This window comes from Heterodontus francisci, chromosome 7 (assembly GCF_036365525.1).
Source record: "Heterodontus francisci isolate sHetFra1 chromosome 7, sHetFra1.hap1, whole genome shotgun sequence".
In the NCBI taxonomy this organism is placed as follows: Eukaryota; Metazoa; Chordata; class Chondrichthyes; order Heterodontiformes; family Heterodontidae; genus Heterodontus; species Heterodontus francisci.
The window spans coordinates 60156811-60177929 of record NC_090377.1 but is presented as its reverse complement, the minus strand read 5'-3'; the positions used below and the strand labels follow the sequence as shown (position 1 = coordinate 60177929).

The following is a 21119-nucleotide window of genomic DNA, read 5'->3' as shown; positions in this document are numbered from 1 at the left end:
CTGTGACCCTGTCCTATCAACACCTTCCCTTTTGCTATCTCTTGCCCCACCCCCACTTTATTTGCTTAAAACCTATTATATTTCTAACCCTTGCCAGTTCTGATGAAAGGTCACTGACCTGAAACATTAACTCTGCTTCTCTCTCCACAGATGCTGCCAGACCTGCTGAGTATTTCCAGCATTTCTTGTTTTTATTTCAGATTTCCATCATCTGCAGTATTTTGTTTTTATTTAAGAAAGATTCTATCGCAGTCTGCAGGGCTAACAGACACAGGACAGCGTAGGCTTGTTATTTTTGCCAAGATCTGCTCCACCATACAATCTGGGATGGTAAATTGTCCAACCTGTTAGGGTCATATGTCTTTTCTGTCTAGTTAGCTTATGCATCATCATATTTAAACTGCTCCTTCTTAGTAAACTACTTTAAAACCACCTATGACCAAAACACCCTTTTTGGGTAATCTGTGACTCCTGAACCAAATCTTACACTGAGCTCTTCGTCCGTTGCCACTGCTTCCGCAACCACTTCTTTGGCCAGGAGTAATTTCCCCCAGCTCAGTGGACCCCATTACGCATCTCCAATATTCTCCCCGCCGGCACCCCCCTCCCCCCAGCATCTTACCTTCCCTTGATCTTGTCATTGAGAACTGCCGGTGTGACATCCGCAGTCTCAATTTCTCTACTCCCCTCACTTGCTCTAACCCATCTCCCTCTGAACTTGCAGTACTCCATTCTCTCAGGTCCACCCCAACAGTCATCAAATCTGCTAACAAGGGTGGTGCCGTTGTTCTCTGGCGTACTGACGTCTACTTAGCAGAGGCCGAATGCCAACTCTCTGACAATTCCTCCTACCTCCCCTGGACCATGACCCCACTCCCGAACATCGAGCCATTGTATCCAGGACAGTTGCTAAGCTTATCTCCTCTGGAGATCTTCCCTCCACGGCCTCCAACTTCATAGTTCCCCAACCATGTACAGCCCACCTCCACCTCCTTTCCAAAATCCACAAGGATCACTGCCCTAGACGACCAATTATTTCAACCTGTTCCTGCCCCACTGAACTGTTTTCTTCCTATCTTGACTCTACTTTTCCTCCTTGTCTAGTCTCTTCCCACCTGCATCCGTGACTCATCCAATGCCCTCTGACACATCAACAATTTCCAGTTTCCTGGTCTTCACTATCTCCTATTCACCATGGACACCTAATCCGTCTACACCTCCATCCCCCACCAGGATGGTCAGAGGGGTCTCCATTTCTTGAACGGAGGCCCAATCAGTTCCCATCCACCACCACACTCCTCTGCCTGGCTGAATTTGTTCTCACACGCCTTCAAATCCACTCAGTTCCTCCACATAAAAGGTGTTGCTATGGGTACCCACATGGGTCCTAGCTAGGCCTGCCTTTTTGTGGAATATGTGAAACATTCCTTGTTCCAGTCCTACTCAGGCCCCCTCCCTTACCTCTTCTTCTGGTAAACTGATGGTTATATCGGTGCCGCTTCCTGCTCTCACCCTGAACTGGAAAATTTCATTGACTTTGTTTCTAATTTCCACCCTTCTCTCACCTTCAAATGGTCCATCGCCGACTCTCCCCTTTCTTTCCTTGACGTCTCTATCTCCATTTCTGGAGAAAGGCTGTCAACCAATGTTCACTTTAAGCCCATGGACTCCCACAGCTACCTGGACCGCACTTCCTCACACCCCACCTCCTGCAAGGACTCAATCCAGTCTCCCAGTTTCTGCATCTCTGTCGCATCTGTTCGGAAAATATAACCTTTCATACTTGAGCTTCCAATATGTTTTCCTTCTTCCTCAACCGAGGACTCCGCCCGCCATCACCCGCCTGTGGTTGACAGGGTCCTCAACCATGTCCGATCTATTTCACACACTTCCACTCTCACTTCTTCCCCTCCCGCCCAGAACCATAATAGGATTCCCCTTGGCCTCACCTTCCACCTCACCAGCCTTCATATTCAATGGATTATCCTCCGCCGTTTCCACCCCCTCACACATTTTACCCTCCCCTCCCAGCATTCTGAAGGGACTGTTCCTTCGTGACACCCTGGTCCACTTCTCAGTCACCCTGAACACCTCCCCTTTTCTACGGCACCTTTCCATGCAAGCGCAGGAGATGCACTACCTCCCCTCTTCTCAATGTCCAGGGCCACGGACACTCTTTCCAAGCGGAACAGCAATTTACTTGTACTTCTTTCAATATAGTATGCTGTATTCACTGCTCACAATGTGGTCTCCTCTACATTGGGGAAACTAAACGGAGACTGCGTGAAGGTTTTGCGAAATACCACCGTCAGTCCACAAGCATGACTCCGAACTTCCTGTCGCTTGTCATTTCAATTCTCCACCGTGCCTTCACTCTGACCTCACTGTCCTTGGCCTGCTACAGTGTTCTAATGAAGCTCAACGCAAGCTTGAGGAACAGCATCTCATCTTCCGACTGGGCATTTTACAGCCTTCCAGACTCAACATTGAGATCAATAATTTTAGATCATAACCTCTGCCCCCATTTTTTTCTTTTTTTGCACTTTTTTCGCTGTTTCGTTCCCCCCACCTTGTTTGTTTCTTAATCCCTTTAATTTGTGTTCAGACTGCTATTCTGCAAATTTACACCTTATCCAGACACATACTTTTTTTTGTCTTTACTTATCCCATTACCATACCCCTTGGTTTTGTACCATGAAACTTTTTGTCATTTAATCTGTATTGCCCTCCACCCTATCACAGACCTTCCCTTTTGTTCTCCGCCCCCCCCCCCACCTTTCACTTGCTCAGAACCTATTAATTTCTAACTTTTGACAGTTCTGATGAAAGGTCACACAGACCTGAAACATTAACTCTGTTTTGTATCTTGTCCACTCAAAAACCAACACCTTTACGATAATGACTAGCTTTCAATTCCTGATTTCTATTAATTAATTGAATTTTAGTAATTATTTAAAATCCACCAGCTGCCATAGTGGGATTTGAACCCATGTCCCAAGGACATTTGCCTGGGCCTCTGGATTACTAATCCAGTGACATTTGAACCCGTGTAAGGGGAGATGGTGGCGTAGTGGTAATGTCACTGGATTAGTAATCCAGAGGCCCAGGCAAATGTTCTTGGGACATGGGTTCAAATTTCACTATGGCAGCTGGTTGAATTTGAATTCAATTAGTACATCCAATTATTTAATAAAAAATCTGGAATTGAATAGTCAATAATGGTGACCATGGAACTATCACTGATTGTCATAAAATCCCATCTGATTCACTAATGTCCTTTAGGGAAGGAAATCTGCCGTCCTTACCTGGTCTGGCCTACATGTGACTTCAGACCCACAGCAATGTGGTTGACTCTTAAATGCCCTCTGAAATATCCTAACAAGTCACTCAGTTGTCAAGGGCATTTAGGGATGGGCAACAAATGCTGGCCTTTCCAGTGACACCCACACCCCATGATAGAATAAAAAAAAAAGGACATTAGCCTCAGCTTCTGGATTACTAGTTTAGTGACATTACCACTACATCACCGTCTCCCTATTTTGGTGCTCTCTATTCGACCTCCAAAGAAACATAGTTTCTGTTATATTGTAAGCCAGATGTATTGAGCTGTGTTGTGTTCCAGTAGGAAAATTTGATACCCAAACCCAAGGGATCAGGTTGACTGTAGATGCAGCTTGTTTGCCTCCATGTCATTTGGAATCATTGGGCAGAAAACACAGAATTGCCTGCCATGGTTTTCAGATACAAAGCACTGGATTCAACTTCTTTATCTAAGATGGACATAAAATAACTGCTATTGAAGCTAAACATAACTATCTCATACATTGGTAGAGAGTCTCAGCGTCACAGATGCTTTCCGAAGCATCAGTGTATATATGAACATCTCATCCAAGCACTGGTTAGTTAATGAGCTTCTACATATTGAAGCCTTTAATTTTCAGCATGTACATACCTATCTACACGTACAGTTAAATCAAAATTGATTCCCACCCCAAAAAACTAATTGATGGATATCCCTTTTATGATAATGCTTCACTGGATTTCTCCCTAGAAAATGGTCCATGAAAAGGAAATATGGGACTAGGTACAATCCTTGATTTTTAAAATTAGAAGTTCAAATTCTTGAAATTATATGTTGGAATCTATGTACTAGCATTTAGAGGAAGGACAGAAAAACTGAAGATAGATGAGTACATTGGAAGAAAGAAATATGTGGTCACGAGGGAGAATTAAAAAATCAGGATTAGTATCTACATACAAATACATACAATTAGGGGTAACAACAGGAAATAAGAAATCATGCATACTATAGGGAGGCATAACCTAACAGTTTTGACATAAACTTGACCTTAGCCAGGATCAGGACACCAGCTAAACATTCTTGGCTATAACATTTTTCAGACAAATTGAGGGAACAAAAAAACAAGAGAAGAGAGGTAGCATTACAAATGAAAGGCACAACTGCAGTATGAGAAGTGTTCAGGTCAAGTCTCTCTGGATTGAGTGCAGAAATAAAGGCTCTAACAATTTTTGGCTGTGCATTATACATCGCAAAACTTTGGAAAAAAAAATAGAAGAGTTGTAGATAATGCAAAGCAATTTATACAACAGAGCTAAAATAATGATGGACTTAAACAATCTAGAGGCAGATGAGATAAAACTAATGATTGTGATCAAAATGGGGATGTGTTGATAAAATGCATTAAGGATTGTTTCTTAGTTCAGTGTTACAAGTGTAATGAGTAAATGTGAGGTGTAGCATCGTAGTGAGAAAAATGGAGAAGAGAGTTGGTGCGATGACACAGCCTTGCTTGACCCCAGTCTTGACTGGGATAAGGTCTATGGCGGTTCAGTTGGTGAGGATCACAGTTTGCATGTCATCATGGAGTAGACAGAGGATGGTGACAAACTTCTGAGGGGAGCCAAATGCTCCATAAGCCTTCGTGTTTGACAGAGTCAAAAGCTTTTGAGAGGTTGAAAAAGGCCAGGTACAAGTTGGCATTGTTCCCTGCATTTTTCTTGGATTTTCCGCACAGTAAAGATCATGTCTGTGGTGCGTCTCAATGGGCGTAAACCACACTGTGACTCCAGAAGGAGCTCTTCAGCCACTGGGAAGAGGCAATTGAGGAGGATCCTTGCAATGATCTTCCCTGTGGCAAACAGCAGGGAGATTCCTCTGTAGTTGCTGCAATCGGTCTTGTCTCCTTTCTTGAATTGAGTCACGATCACAGCATCCCTGAAGACCCCAGCAAGCACTCCTCATCCCAGATGAGGGCTATTGTGTTGTTGTGCCAGGAGTACACCTCCACCATGTTTTAGGAATTTTGCAGGCTTCAGAGGCCCTGTTGTTCTTCAGCTGTTGAATGGCTTTTTTGACCTGGATCCGGACTGGGATAGCAGAGACCGAGCCGGACGAGGTGTTGAGGGATGGAGTTGAGGATACTCAAGTCGAAGACAGAGACTCGATTGAGGAGCTCTTTAAATGCTCCTCCAGCGAGCACTGACCGCCTCCCTGTCCTTGATGAGTTCTCCTCCATGCTTGGCCCTCAGCGGGGTGAACCTTTGAGTGCTTGGGCCATAGATCACCGGTCTAACAGCAACGTCCTCTCCCAAGTCAACCTGCTCAGCATTGGGGTGCTAATCACTAAAAACCATCTCCCCTGGGCGGGACATGCCTGACACCAGACTCCCAAAGCAGCTGTTCTACTCAGAACTTGGTCATGGCAGAAGACTCCCAGGAGGACAGCAGAAACGCACAAAGCATTCCTGAAGAGATCAAACATCCCCATCGACTCATGGGAATCAATGACTCGTGATAGTCCTAGATGGAGTACACCTCGAGGGACTTCGTCGGGAATGTGCAGAGGCAAAGTCAAGGCATTGGAGGGAGCGCACAAACCTCCAAACTACTCATCTACCTGACCCTTCAAGCAACATCTGCCCCTAACGCGGCAGAGACTGCAGATCACACATTGGACTTATCAGGCATCTCAGAAACCACTGAATTGGAGTGGAAGCAAGGCATCCTCAATCCCAAGGGAATGCCTAAGAAGAAGGAGTAAATGTACAGCATTGGAGCAGGAATAAAAACAAGAAATGCTGGAAATACTCAGCAGGTCTGGCAGCACCTGTGGAGAGAGAAGCAGGTCAGTGACCCTTCATCAGAACTGGAGCACGGTTTGGATAACAGTAAGTTACCTAAAAATAGGGAAACATGTAGGGGTCACATATCATAACAAATATGTTTTACAACTAAAATAGAAAAGATTTTCTATCTACTGCTATTGTTACATAATTTTGATGAATATTCTCAATAACACTTCAAGTAATGAAGTTATGGAGTTAAAAAGTTGCAAATTCAGCTATGAAACATCCATTCCACCAGATTTTGCATTCCTCATGTTGATTGCCATCCTGATCCAAAATAATCTTCAAATATTATTGCTTCACGCAAATGAAATTTGAATTTAAAAATTTCATTTATACAGAATTAAGCATAAAATTGTTACAGCTATTTTGTTTCTCCTTTGCAAGTCACATATCAGCAAAGATAATACTTCATTGTCTAGGCTTCCCCTCTCCCACAACACTTCCTTAAGGCGGTGAGTCATGTTAGGGAATGCTTTATTAGGTACTAACCACCCTCTTTTACCTTGCTCAGGTAAACAATTTTAGCATGTAAGCCTGGACATTGTCATTGGGAGGCCTCATTGTTGAGCATAACCCTCTCCTCCTAGACATGCACAGCTCCCTGAGCAGGGACCAGTGGATATCAAACAGCAGGAAAGGCTGGACACTTTGCTCCAACATTAACTAAGAGGTGCTGAGTATATTTAAGTACCTCACTCTGGCTGACATTGGCAAATAGCATAAACCAGAGACATAAGCCAGGAATATTTCCAGTTCAACGTCTCTGTCCCCCACCATGAAGTACATTGGCCATGAGATCAATGGAACAGACCATCTATGGTTTCCAACTAATGAAAAACAAAGTCATGTTCAAAGCCAACAGTACGAATTAGTCTTAATTAGCTGTAATTAAAACCAGCATTACCTGAGGCCCATCTCTGGCTTCATAGAAGTCACCAACTTTCATTTTTGAACTGAAGCTAAAGTTGTCCCTAGTTATGTCTGTTATTCCATTCCTAGTAAGGTACTACAGGAAAGAAGTTAAGTGCAAAGAATACTTGCAAATCAACAACAACATTGTTTCTACTGATTATTTACATACTTACAGTATTACACAGATAGTTTTACAGCTAAAGTGATACTAGAAAATGTCTCATGGCATTGCCCATGCTGAATCAGTGGTATACTTTTTTAACAATGAGGTGTTATCCATTAAGTGTAACAGGAAAAGTGTTACAGGAACTAAGCACGGCACTTACCAGAAGTAAATGGGATACTTCCAGGAAGTGCTCGATATACACAAAATCTTTAAGATGTAATAATAGATCTTTCATTGTGGTGTTTATAATGAATCAGAGGATACATCATTTTATAACAATCTAAGTGCCTAAATAAATCAAACTCCATTTTGTTAAATGGCATTCTGGATTTTTACTGATGCTTCGAGGATGTAATGTGACAACACTAACACTGTGCATTATTCTGTGAAAACCATAAACGAGTAACCCTTGAGTTACAGTAGATAGCTGGTATTTATTATTACTGATGAAGGGGAGTAATGTTTAACTATATTTGGGGGCATCTTGTGTTTTGGCAGCATTGGGAGCAGTCCCAGATTTCAGTAACCGCAGTTTGATAAAACTTCAGTGTGGGGCCTGGAATTGACTATAATGGTGTTGCTGCTGGTGTTTGACAGCATTGGGATCTATCAGTCTGCAATCACTGTGGAAGAGTGTCTCTCTAGCTGCTAGTAATTAGGATGTGTTAACATTCAATTTTTTTTTCAAACAAATACTAATTCCAAGATAAAGCATGACAGTTCCATGCTCGGTTTAATATATTCTCTGGAGTTTATTGAATACAACACAACGCAACTTGCATTTATATGGGCTTTAATATTTTAAAAAAGCCCCAAGGTTGTTCACACAGATATCAAAATAAAACTATAACTAGTGTGTAATCAGTACAGTCAGTCATTTATTTGTCACTCTCTCATACACAGGCACAATTTAAACTTTACCTGAATAAAGCTTTTGCAATTTCTCTTCTAGCTTTTCTTCAAAAATCTTGAAGTACAATTCAACTGAAACTGCTGGAAGCCGAAGAAAAATACTCCAGCAGTTTGGCTGACACTTCCTGGGAAATTAGGTACACTCCACAAACTCAGACTGCAATCAGCCAACAGTCATAGCTCTGGGCAAAGGTATTGGGGGAGAAATTAGCGCCACTTCTAGCTGCGATTCCCAGAAGTAAGCAGTGTCACAGGCTGCTGCTTGCGCAGCATTCTCCATTGATATAATTGAAGAACGCGGCACAGGTAGTGGAAAATGGCGCTGCCTGCCCCCAGGGACATTAACGTAGTCTGCAAAGTGTTGAAACAGAACTACACAAATGAATCTCTCCACCATTAAGTTTGAATACGAGCTTTTGGGAGGTACAAATGTCTTCAAGTAAAAAAGCGAAGGCATTACAACGCAAAAGGCAATTCAATGTCAATCATGTTATTGTGAAATATGTTGCTATTTGATTGCTTTAATTTTGTTTAAAACATATTTTGAACAAGAATAATTTCAGTTACTGAGGAAAAATGATGGCTAAATTTTTGACTGATTTATGAGGAAAAGGTAATGGAGTACCAGCTTAGTGGCGCGGCAGGTTATCATTATAGGTCAATGTTAACACTTAATGTTGCAATTCCAATTAGACCACTGCCTACTGGCATTACAAGTAATTGTTACAAGTCAGTGTTCACATTTTAACATTGGATTTCCCTATAGAAGTGGTAAATCACGATATAGGAAACAAGGGTTAATGGACAGGAAGCACATGCCATACAAAATATATTGTTTAAATATTAAACACATCACAGAATCGTTACAGTGCAGAAGGAGACCATTCGACCCATCATGTCTGCACTGGCTCTCTGAAAGAGCAACTCCCTCAGTTCCATTCCCCTGCCTTCTCCCCAAACCCTGCACATTCTTCCTTTTCATACAACCCAAATACAAACAAAATTTAAAAAATTAGTAGAACTCATAAAAGCCTATGTATTACATTGATAATTAAAGGAGGAAAATTAATGTTACCTGCAAGCTGTACTTAAGTAGATTTCAGATTCAACAAGATTTGGACATAACAATACTGATATCAGTAGGAATAACGATATCAATGGAGAAATTCAGATACAGCAATTACCTTTATTACTTCAGGGTACTGACGAAGTTTCTTCCCACAAGGAGCATAATAAATCACCTCTCCCTGGAGACGGCCACCAACAGTCTTAATTCTGGTTTCTCTCTGCCACCTAAACAACAAAGAAACCCATTCATTCCAAATGACAAGTGACAACAGCAATCAGATTCTCTGCTGTGCTTTAACTATAATGAGCAGATTTAGTGTTTGGGACAGTAACATTTAAATATTGCTCTTTCCCTCCATTGCACTTGCTCATTATCATGCAATTTATTTCAGCCACAAGAGTGAAATAGGCTGGACTATGGAAAAATCTAACTATGACTAATGCTTTCTCATGATCTACCTACTAGTTGGACAAATCCCCAACTTCGGTTGGAGACTTGGGCAAAGAAATGGCAGATGGAGTTTTAATTCGGACAAATGTGGGGTAATGCATTTTGGAAGGTCTAATGCAAAGAACAAAGAACAGTACAGCACAGGAACAGGCCATTTGGCCCTCCAAGCCTGTGCCAATCTTGACGCCTGCCTAAATAAAGTAGGTGGGAAGTATACAGTAAATGGCAGAACCTTTAGGAGTATTGACAGGCAGAGAGATCTGGGTTTACAGGTCCACAGGTCACTGAAAGTGGCAACGCAGGTGGATAAGGTAGTCAAGAAGGCATACGGCATGCTTGCCTTCATCGGTCGGGGCATAGAGTATAAAAATAGGCAAGTCATGCTGCAGCTGTACTGTTAGGCCACACTTAGAATATTGCATGCAATTCTGGTCGCCACACTACCAGAAGGATGTGGAGGCTTTGGAGAAGGTACAGAGGAGGTTTACCAGGATGTTGCCTGGTCTGGAGGGCATTAGCTATGAGGAGAGGTTGGATAAACTCGGATTGTTTTCACTGGAACGACGGCATAGACAGAGTGGATAGTCAGAAGCTTTTTCCCAGGGTGAAAGGATCAGTTACTAGGGGACATAGGTTTAAGCTGAGAGGGGCAAAGTTTAGCGGGGATGTGCGAGGCAAGTTCTTTACACAGAGGGTGGCGAGTGCCTGGAACTTGTTGCCGGGGGAGGTGGTGGAAGCAGGTACCATAGCGACGTTTAAGAGGCATCTTGACAAATACATGAATAGGATGGGAATAGAGGGATTCGGACCCTGGAAGTGCAGAAGGTTTTAGTTTAGACAGGCATCAAGATCGGCGCAGGCTTGGAGGTCCGAATGGCCTGTTCCTGTGCTGTACTGTTCTTTGTTCTTTATTCTTTACCACTAGCCCACTTTCACCAATAGCTTAGTCAACACAGGTAAAATTCAATGCCACGCAGCCACAGGAAAGCCAACCAGAAAGCTCATGTCTGCAGTAATCACCCAGCTGGGACAAAGGTAACCTACCTCCTGGAGCACCTTGTGAAATTCTTCCAAGTCCAAACACTGTATGTGCTGATGGACACAATCCACCAGCACCATAAAAAATGCCTGACATTCATGCCATACAAATGCCAGGCAATGACCATTTCCAACAAGAGACAATATAACCATCTCCCTTTGACGTTCAACGGTAATCCCCACCATCAACACCCTGGGGTTACCACTGGCCAGAAATTAACTGGATCAGCTATATAAATACAGTGGCTACAAGAGCAGGGCAGAGGCTGGGAATTCTGGGAAGTAACTCTCCTGCTGACTCCTCAAAGCCTGTCCACCATCTATAAGACACAAGTTAGGAGTACGATGGAATACTTTCCACTTGCCTGGATAAGTGCAGCTCCAACAACACTCAAGAAGCTCGACACCATCCAGGACAAAGCAACCCACCCACCACCAGCGCACTATGGCAACAGTTTGTACCATCTAAAAGAGGTACTGCAGCAACTCACCAAGCCTCCTTCGACAGCACCTGCCAAATCCCGCAACCTCTACCACCTAGCAGGACAGCAGGTGCTTGGGAACACTACCAAGAAAGTTCCCCTCCAAGCAACACACCATCCTGACTTAGAAATATAAGCATCATTCCTTTAGGCAATGAGCCAAAATCCTGGAACGCACTACCTAACAGCACTGTGGGTGTACCTACACCACATGGACTGCAGTGGTTCAAGAAGGCAGCTCACCACCACATTCTCAGGGGCGATTAGGGATGGGCAAGAAATGCGTTGCTAGCAACACCGACGTCCCAAGAATTAAAATACACAAACAATTAAAACACTTAGCTACCCAATGGGTGATGCAGATATGCTGGAGATTCTTCACAGGAAATCTTCCACATGCATTGACTTAAGGAATTAATTATCTTGCTCTACCCTAGAAACACTTAGTTATTCCACCTAGTTTCTTTCATCAATGTACTATGAAACAGTGATATCATGTTTTCAGTATTTGAGGTAGAGACTACTGCACCTTTTAAGGGAAGGTAGATAAACACTTGAAGTAGAGGGAAATCTAGGGCTATGGGGAGAGGGCAGGGTAATGAAATTAGTTTTGAATTGCAGTAGTGAACAGCTGCACAAACAACATGGGCGAATGGCATCTATCTGTGCTATAAACCTAGTATTTTAGAGTTTTACAGCATAAGGAGATCATTCAGCCCAACACACTACTGCTGTCTCTCAGAGAGCTATCTACTTCATCGCACTCCCTTGTCCTTCCACATACCTGTTAAAAGTTTTCTTTTTCAAGTATCTATCAACATCCTTTTGGAAAAGCCATTAGAAATTCTGCTTCTGCAAGTTTCATGTTGTGAATTCCACATCCTAACACACCTGTGCATTAAAATATTATCCTAGCTTTTGCCCTTCATTCTTTTAATGATGATCTTAAATTAATGCTCTCTAGTTACTAACTCATTGACTAGTGGTAGATGTTTTTCTTAATTTACTTTATCATAACTTTCAACACCTCCATTAGATTTCTGAACTTTCTGTTCTAATGATAAAAGCCACAGTTTTTCTAGCATTGTCTCATAACAAAACCCTTTGATCCAAGGGATCATCTTGGTAAATCGTTTCAGCATCCTCTCCATACTGCTGACATCCATTCTGTAACAATGCACTCAAAACTGGATACAAAAACCTCAGTGGTAGGAAAGCTTTAGAAATGATAATCCAGGACAAAATGAGCAGTCACGCGGACGTGTGGATTAATTAAGGAAAGCCAGGACGGATTTCTAAAGGCAAATCTTGTTTAACTAATTCTCCATGGCAACGCCTCTACCAAGCAGAGTCACTTGCTAACCAATCAGCACTTTCTTCTTATATAGTAGAAATTGCTGTTTTCCCTTACATTGGTTATTCTTGTGATTGTCCTGATGAGTGCAAGACGAAAAGCTTCAACAACATGTCTCTATTTTCAGCAATGTTCAAGTTCTGTACTACTAATTTGATTTGATTGTTTTGATGAGGTATTAGAGAAGGTCAAGGAGGGTAATGCAGTTGATATAGTGTACATGGACTTCCAAAAGGTGTTTGATAAACTACCACAAAATAGGTTCATCAGCAAAGTTGATGCTCATGGAAAGAAAGGAACAGTGGCAGCATGGATACAAAGTTGGCTCAGTAACAGGAAACAGAGAGCAGTGATGAATAGTTGCTTTCTGAACTGGAGGAAGGTATCATCAAGAGTTGGTCCTAGCTTTTATTAATCTATATTAATGACCTAGACTTGGGTGTACAGGGCACACTTCCAAGATTTGGAAATATTGTGAACTGCGAGAATAGGTGATAAGACTCCAAAAGGACATAAACAGGCTGGTAGAATGGTGTTACAACTGAGGTGGATGGAGCGCACAGTCTTTTCTAGTTCCACTTCTCCACAGGTCACAACATTTATATTTAAATGTTTACCCAGTTACCAATATGATCAATCATAGATTCTACTCTTTATTCCAGAATAAAACACACCAGGTAGGTTTCTTTAATAAACAACAAAATCAGTTTTATTATAAAACAAGACATAACCAGTAACAAAGCAAAGCATTAACACAAAGAGTGAAATATAGAAGTTCCTTTTAACTTAGCGCGCCCCCCCCCCCCCACACACACACATATACACACACACGTTAACCGTAAAAATTGAGATTTTCTCTTTAGAGCTCCATTACAAAAAATAGACAAAAATGAATACTTTGGTCAAATACTTGCTAATGTTTGAAGAAAAAGAGGAGGAATGCAGCATCAATTTCTCTATTTCTTACACTCACTTCTAAGAGCTTCTCAAAGATATGGAAAAGCTGACAGGCTTTTCAAAGAGATGGAAAAGGCTGAGCTGGGGTTTTGCCTTTAGCAGGTTGATTTAAAGCTCCTTTCAAAACACTCCACACCCTAACTGACTGTCCAAAGCAAAACCAACACAATATCTCAAGACTCAAGCCTCCTGACCCCTAAAAATCTTGACCTGTCACTTCTCTGTAAGCATCTCCCCCAAGTCAAAAAGCCGCTGCTGGGTATTTATCTGAAGACGGTGACTTCCTGTAAAGGTTGTTTACCAATCCAAAAGACCTTCCGATGATATCTTTTTAAAAAAAATACAAAGTCCAGCATCTATGGAATCCTTTTCCGTTTTCCCAAATAAAACAATGTCCATAATTCTAAAATACATGAGTCTTCAAAAAAAAAAAATATACAAGCACTGTCATAACAATGGGCAGACGTGGCAGCTAAAATTTAATGTAAAGAAATGTGAAGTGATACATTTTAGTAGGAAGAATGAGAAGCAATGTAAAATAAGGGATACAATTCTAAAGGGGTGCAGGAGCAGAGAGACCTGGGGGTGTATGCGCACAAATCGTTGAACGTGGCAGGGCAGGTTTAGAAAGTGGTTAAAAAGGAATATGGAATCCTTGGCTTTATAAATAGAGGCATAGAGTACAAAAGTAAGGAGGTTATGATAAACCTTTGTAAAACACTGGTTTGGCCTCAACTGGAGCATTGTGTCCAATTCTGGGCACCACATTTTAGGAAGGATGTGAAGATTTTAGAGACGGTGCAGCAAAGATTAATGAGAACGGTTCCAGGGGTGAGGGACTTCAGTTACATGGATAGATTGGAGAAGCTGGGGTTGTTTTCTTTAGAGAAGGTTGAGAGGAGATTTGATAGAGGTGTTAGAAGTCATGAGGCGGCTGGACAGAGTAAATAGAGAGAAACTGTTTCCAGTGGTGGAAAGGTTGAGAATCGGTAGAATTGAGTGGCAAAAGAACCAATGGCGATAAAGAAAAATTATCCAGCAAGTGGTTAGTTCTGGAATGCACTGCCTGACAGAGTGGTGGAGGCAGATTCAATTGTGGCTTTCAAAAGGGAATTGGATAAGCACCTGAAGAGAAAATATTTGCAGGGGTACAGGAAAAGGGCAGAGAGTGGGACTAGCTGAGATGCTCTTTCAGAGAGGCAGCAAAGACACAACTATCCAATTGTCCGCCTTCTCTGCTGTAACCGTTCTAAGACAATATTCTAACTGCAGCCAAACCAATGATTTGTATAGATATGACGTTACCTCTTTGTTTTTGTACTCTATGCCCATGCTTGCATCTCTCGCCACCAGCCCCACCCCCCACTAATTAATGCTGTTCCACTTTTTAAAGATACAGCTAAAGCCCCAAACTCTCTGCATCATTGCACCTTTTAGAATTTTATCATTTAATGTATAGTCCCATCCTTATTCTGCCTCCCAAAATATATCACATGTTTCTCTGCATTAATTGACATTTAACGTCTATCTACCCAATCATTTTAAGTTTCACTTTAATTTCTCTATTCATCCAAGTAACTCCAGCTTTTAGTGCGCCACTGTTACTTTATATCCAAATCATCTCTTTTTGAATATTTCTTTGGTTCTAAAATCTGTTAAAAAGATTAGAACTGGACAGACTGAAGTAAAGTGAGGGCTCAAAACCATTAGTGACTCTGAAAGCAAACCCTTGAAGGCAACATGTAGGGGAGTATAGTTGATGGGAAGGAGAGAGGTGAAACATGACCTGTAGTACTACAACAAAGATCATGCCAGGACAATATGCCATACTAACTGCTGCCAACAAGACTGCAGGACAGTGGGAGGAAGGGAGGAACATAGGAATTGCATTTATATAGCACCTTTCATATCCTCAGGGGGTCCCAAAGCACTTCACAGCAAATGATATACTTTTTAAAGAACTCCCTGCTCTTCAAACAATACCAGAGTATAGCACTGAACTGTAAGCACATATCAACTAGCCAGCAAATCCTAAAATCAAACCTTTAATTAAATGGTGTAATGTTTCCTTTGTTTGACTATGGTAGGAATACACACCAGGAAAAACACTTTCCCCTCCAGCAATTGATGAACTTTGCAACAAAACTACCCTCATAAGTGATTTTCTCTGTTAAGTTATGATAGTGACATTCCTGTTGTTACGACCAAGGCGGGAGGAGTGCACCATTTATTCTAGTTCCACTTCTCCACAGGTCACAACATATATTTACATTTTAGCCCACTCACCAATACAGTCAATCATAGACTCTATTTTTATCCCAGAATACAACACACCAACGACGTTTCTTAAATAAACAACAAAATTATCAGTTTATCATAAAACAAGTCTTAACCAGTAATGAAGTAAAGCATAAACGCACAGATTGAAATATTAAAGTTCCCTTTTTACCTTAGCCCCTCTCACACACACACACATACATATACATCGGTTAATTGGAAAAATAAGGAGATTTTTTGTTTTTAGAACTCTATTACAGACAAAAAAAACACTTGGGCTGAATACTTGCTCATTCTTGAAGAAACAGATGAGATATGTTGTGTTCCAAAACTGGCATACAGTCTGGCCTCCGAGTACACGTAGACAGGTCACTGGGATCTTTTAAACAGCTCTTTTCAGGCAACGTTCAGAATTAACTTAGCAAGCTTTCCTTCAAAGACAGGAGACTAGATGAGTTGGCACAGTGGACTTTGCCAGGTCTTTTAGAGGGGTGCTGGGCAGCTGAGCTGGATTGTGGTCTTCTCTCCTTAAGAGTTCTCTTCTCTCCTTGGAAGTTCAACCCCAGCCCAAAACAATTCAGAAGCGAAACCGACAACAGGAGGACAATCTTGACCTGTCACTTCTTAGTAAACAACTTCTCCAGGTGTCCAAAGTTCTCTGTTGTTTATTGAGCTGGAAATCAGGTGGCCTCTCAGAAAGGCGTGCTGTTGTTGCTGAAGTCAGGTGGTTTCCCAGAAAGGCTCGTTTTCCTCATAAGACCTCTCAGTGCCCCTTTTAAAAAACATTTCCAAGGACTGTTTTTCAAAGTCAAGTGGCCTTTACATGACAAACTTTGGGGTTTTCAAAGGGGAACATTTCTTCAATCTTTCAAAAATGAATCCTCAAAAAATATATTTAACAAAACACAGAGGAACTTTCGTTACAGTGTTTCAAGACAGACTGGAGAATTGCAACTTAAATACCCAACTGCAATACAAATAAAATATATAGAAAGTATTTTCCATAAAACAATTACCCATATTCCAAGGGGATACGAAGCTCTCTTTCATCTGTAACTCTTCTTCTTTTACCCGAACCTACAAAAAACAAAATCAGATTTTTTTTAAAATGCAGCATCTATGTGTTAATAGGCTAACATATATACAAACTGCCAAAAGTGTATCGCGCATAAGTTGTGGGGTAAGAAATGAGATGGTTACACAAATCCTGAGGGTGATTATGGGATGCAGATGCAACTATAAATCACTTCTAGAACCCAATAGTACTAAATCAATTCCACAAATTCAATTTCTCTTTCCCCCACCCTCCCAGAATTTCACCTGATAAAAAATTTAGTTTACTGCCATTAGCTGTATATATCAGAAAGAGTATTCTTAAGTAAATTGTTAGCAAGTAAATATAGTTAGACAAAATACACCATAAACTAATTGAGGACAACCAGATATCCTATGCCATTGCTCATGTATAACCTTAGATCTGCAGTATGGTTTCTGATGTTTGCTCTGGTCCCACTGCAGTCTAGATGCAACAAGCACTTTGTTCATCATTGCAACACAGTAAATGTTGCAATACTTCACATAACTGACATGAGGTAAACATGTTAAATGTTACAGACAGGTGGTAAGGGTAATTCTCTTTGCTCACCTCCCAACTGACCGCAATCATGTTTTGTTTAAAATGATGAGTTAGCCCGAGGGCTTTACTTGCCAAATAAACAGGCAGCGATAGGTTGTCTTGTAGGTTTAAAACAGAAGATTAACTATTTATTGAACATTATTCATTCCCCGAAATGTTCACAACACCACTCACACACATTCACTCTCACATGCACTCTCAAGAGAAGATAGAGTGAAGGCAAAGGATAAGGGTTCAAGGTGTTGTAGGTGTTCACAGTTTACAGTAAACCTGTTGAATTTAAGTAGAACAGTCTCTTTTAAAGATGTAGGCCCGGCTTGTTTGGAGTCATGACTTATTGAGGTGTTATGGTTTTCTGGTGGCTAAGATTTCAGATTAAAGGTGGTGCGTCACTTTCAGTTCTCTGCTGCACCAAGTTGAAGTGTAGAATTAGCAGCAGAGTTCCTCCCTTGTTTTTGCTGCATCCCTCACAACTCTTGGCTGCAAAGGCTTTTCTGTGATGTTCCTGTGATCTCCTCTCTCTTGCTCCAGAGAATTACCTTTTACGGTCACAATTCATCATTAGCATTTCTGCTGCCTGACACATTGTATTTCTCCCCTGGTGTGACCACACAATGGATAAGGATGTGGAATCCACGGCCATCCATGAATGTCTGAATGAATGTAATCCTGTTATGATGTGGCTACTTCACACTTTCTTTGTTTCAGAACAACCCATTCAGTTCAGAAATGTCTCTTTATGGTTTCAGGATGGGTGTAATTGACACCTCTTAGCATGGAATGTATCCTTTTGTCCATAGCAGACAGTGAGGCAGTGTTCGAATACACAGGACAGGTTGTCTGACCTTCAGCTGCCATCTTTTGCAGCACTGTCCACCTTTTTTTTTGAAAAAGGTAAAGTCAATTTTAAAGAGTCCACCTTGAATAAATTTTGTATCTTAAAAGTAGGAATACAAAATGTCTTTACTGGACATGACATAAACTTACTGACAGCCTCAGATATATTTGTAATACTATTTAAGCATATCAAAACTTCCTTTATTCATTCTGAAAACCTCTTTTTAATTAACATTACAAAAATTCTGTTGCTCTGTCTCGAGCTTGCACTATTTGATATAACACTTTATTTAATCTTCCTTACTGCTTTCCCAATGTCTTTCTTTTTCTGTTCTTACTTTTTCTCACTTTGCTTCCCCAAAAGTCTCCCTTTCTCGATGGCAAGAGGTCTATTCTGAAAAAAACTCACTAAACCCAACGAATGGGAAGTTGCACCTGCTTAGCCAGAAACAAGCGAGTAAGATCAGTCAGAGAGAGATGAAAGTTTGAGATGAACGATAAAATATATACTTTACTCTCCCATTTACCAGCGTGGACTTGTTCCTTAAGTTATTGGTGTTGCAGTAAAGGAACCCCACCCTCCCACAGTCAAGTCACCAATGACCAATTAGTCAGTTTCCATAACCAAACCTGTAATGCCTACTTCAGCCAAGATGTACAAGCTCAAAATCACTGCCTCAATCATCCTCCTCTGGCACTGAAGCAATCAGTTCTACGAAACACAAAAAGTTTCCATCCCAAAATAATTATCTATAAATTTTAATAATGGTTCAAACTGAAAAAACCTTTACACTTTATTTTTCTTCATTATTCTTGCTGGTTGCCAAGTTGCACTCAAGAAATTATATTTCTGGAGAAGCAACGAAAACAACAACTTTCATTAGGCATCAAGACACACACACACACACATACAGAATTTGACAATAGTAGCTAGAAATTCACCAGCATCAAAGGCGTAAATGAAATTTCCAATTTGGGCCTCAAGCAGAATTCAGGCCCCACATGCCTATGAAATAGGCAGCCTCAAAAATATCTTTTAGCGATATATTGTGACCTTAATTAAAAAACATGATGTACAAAAACCACGGGCTGATATCATTTCAGGGATTTGATTTTTTTCTTGTGATAGATGCTGGCTTCAGATTGCTGAATTAAAAAAAAAATGAACTATTTGTTTGGATGAGAATGTGGCACAGATTAACTGCTGAGTAGAAGCTTCCCACTCTCCATCTTGCATGACAATGGTTTTTGATTTTCACATTTAGTCAATAGGATATTTCTGCTGGTCAGCAGTGTTATCTTAATGGATCACAGTTATTTCAGGCAAATGTGATTTTTTTAGCCCTATGTGTGATGCCATTGAGACGTGCTATGGTCAAACATCAGATGCAAGATTTAAATTATGTATAATTGGATCAACTGCGATAGTCAAAGCATTAAATTTACATTTAAATATATATATGTAAAAGCAGAAATTAAAATTCTGAACATTCCAAATTCTGATAACAGAATTCTTTGGGACATGCAGAAATAAGTTTAAATAAAATTAAATCTTAGTACAATTAACAGATTGCTTTTGATCAGGTGCTTCACAACAGGCTGCAATGTAACATGAGTCCTGAGGGACTGGAGGGCAGATACTGAGTTGGATATGAAATTGGTTGCATTTTCATACAGAGGGCTGTCTTTAATCATAGCGGCTCCACATGATGACCAGAGCCTAATTGAGTCCCTTGGGAATCTTTATTCAGGCTATTATACTTCGCAATATACAATGTTCTAGATTATCAAGAAAAAAAAAAGTTCTGCGAGTATAGTTACAGCACCAGAAAAACAAACTTAGATCGCAAGTTAATTATGGACGAGGAGGCCCATTCATCCGATCATAATTCATCCATGGGGAAAGATCCTTAAGTTCAACCATCACGTCATGCAAATTTTTCTTAAATTATTCCAAAATGTTCATATCCATAACTCCATGCATTGATCATTCTGCATGAAGAATTTCCATTTATCAATCCTAAATTTACCTTTCACTACTTTGATCATGACTTCCTCTGATTTATATTCTACTGTTTTGGCTACGTAGTTCAATGATCTATTGGCTCTGTTGACTGTTGCTCTGCATTGGTTGGTTGTTGAGCAATACTCCTGGGTCTCTCTCAACTTGATTCTCAAGCTAATTCAACACCATAAATGGTGCATGATCGGTTTCACCTTCTAGATGCAGCACTTTACATGCAGTTAGATTACATTTTCTTCCACTGCTCTTCCTACTTACACATTTTGTCAAACTCATTCCATTATTTTGAAGTTGCCTCTTCCAGTTTGGTACCAATTTGCATTAAGTTTTTGAATCTAAGTCACTGATGTAAGTAGAAGCAGTAGTGGTCCAAACACTGAGCTCTGGAGCAATCCACCAGGTACTCCCGCCCTGACATCACCCTATTAACAAGTACTTGTTCTCAGCCAATTAGCAAACAATTCTCAAAGTTTACCTTGAAATTCCACAGCTTTAAGTTTAACTAATAGCCTTTCATGTAGACCTTTGTCAAAATGCCTCATCAAAGGTCAATCCACTTGGGTTGTTACTTCCTCAAAGAAGCCAAGAAGGTTGGTTCGTCAAGATGCTCCCTTAACAAAGCCATGCTGACTGCTGTTTACGAGATGATTATATATAATCTCCTCATACTCACACATTATTTATTATAACCCTCACTCATCAACAATTCACAAACAAACTGCCACCACAGCAACCATGAAGGACATGGAGGAACAAATTTGTAAGGACATTAGAGAGAGGTGCAACAATTATAGGGTAGTTATAATGGGGGACTTCAATTAACCAAACATAGACTGGGATAGTAGTGGTGTAAAGG

The 21119-nt window shown here is 40.9% G+C and overlaps 1 protein-coding gene across 1 annotated transcript in view; it reads right to left on the bottom strand.

Annotated features, from left to right (window-relative positions):
• The window catches only part of baz2ba (bromodomain adjacent to zinc finger domain, 2Ba), a 414581-nt gene that overhangs the window by 179266 nt on the left and 214196 nt on the right, over positions 1 to 21119 (bottom strand). The window contains 3 exon segments of the mRNA XM_068035275.1: positions 7055 to 7156; positions 9325 to 9433; positions 16784 to 16844. Of these exon segments, the coding sequence (XP_067891376.1) occupies positions 7055 to 7156; positions 9325 to 9433; positions 16784 to 16844 (272 nt within the window).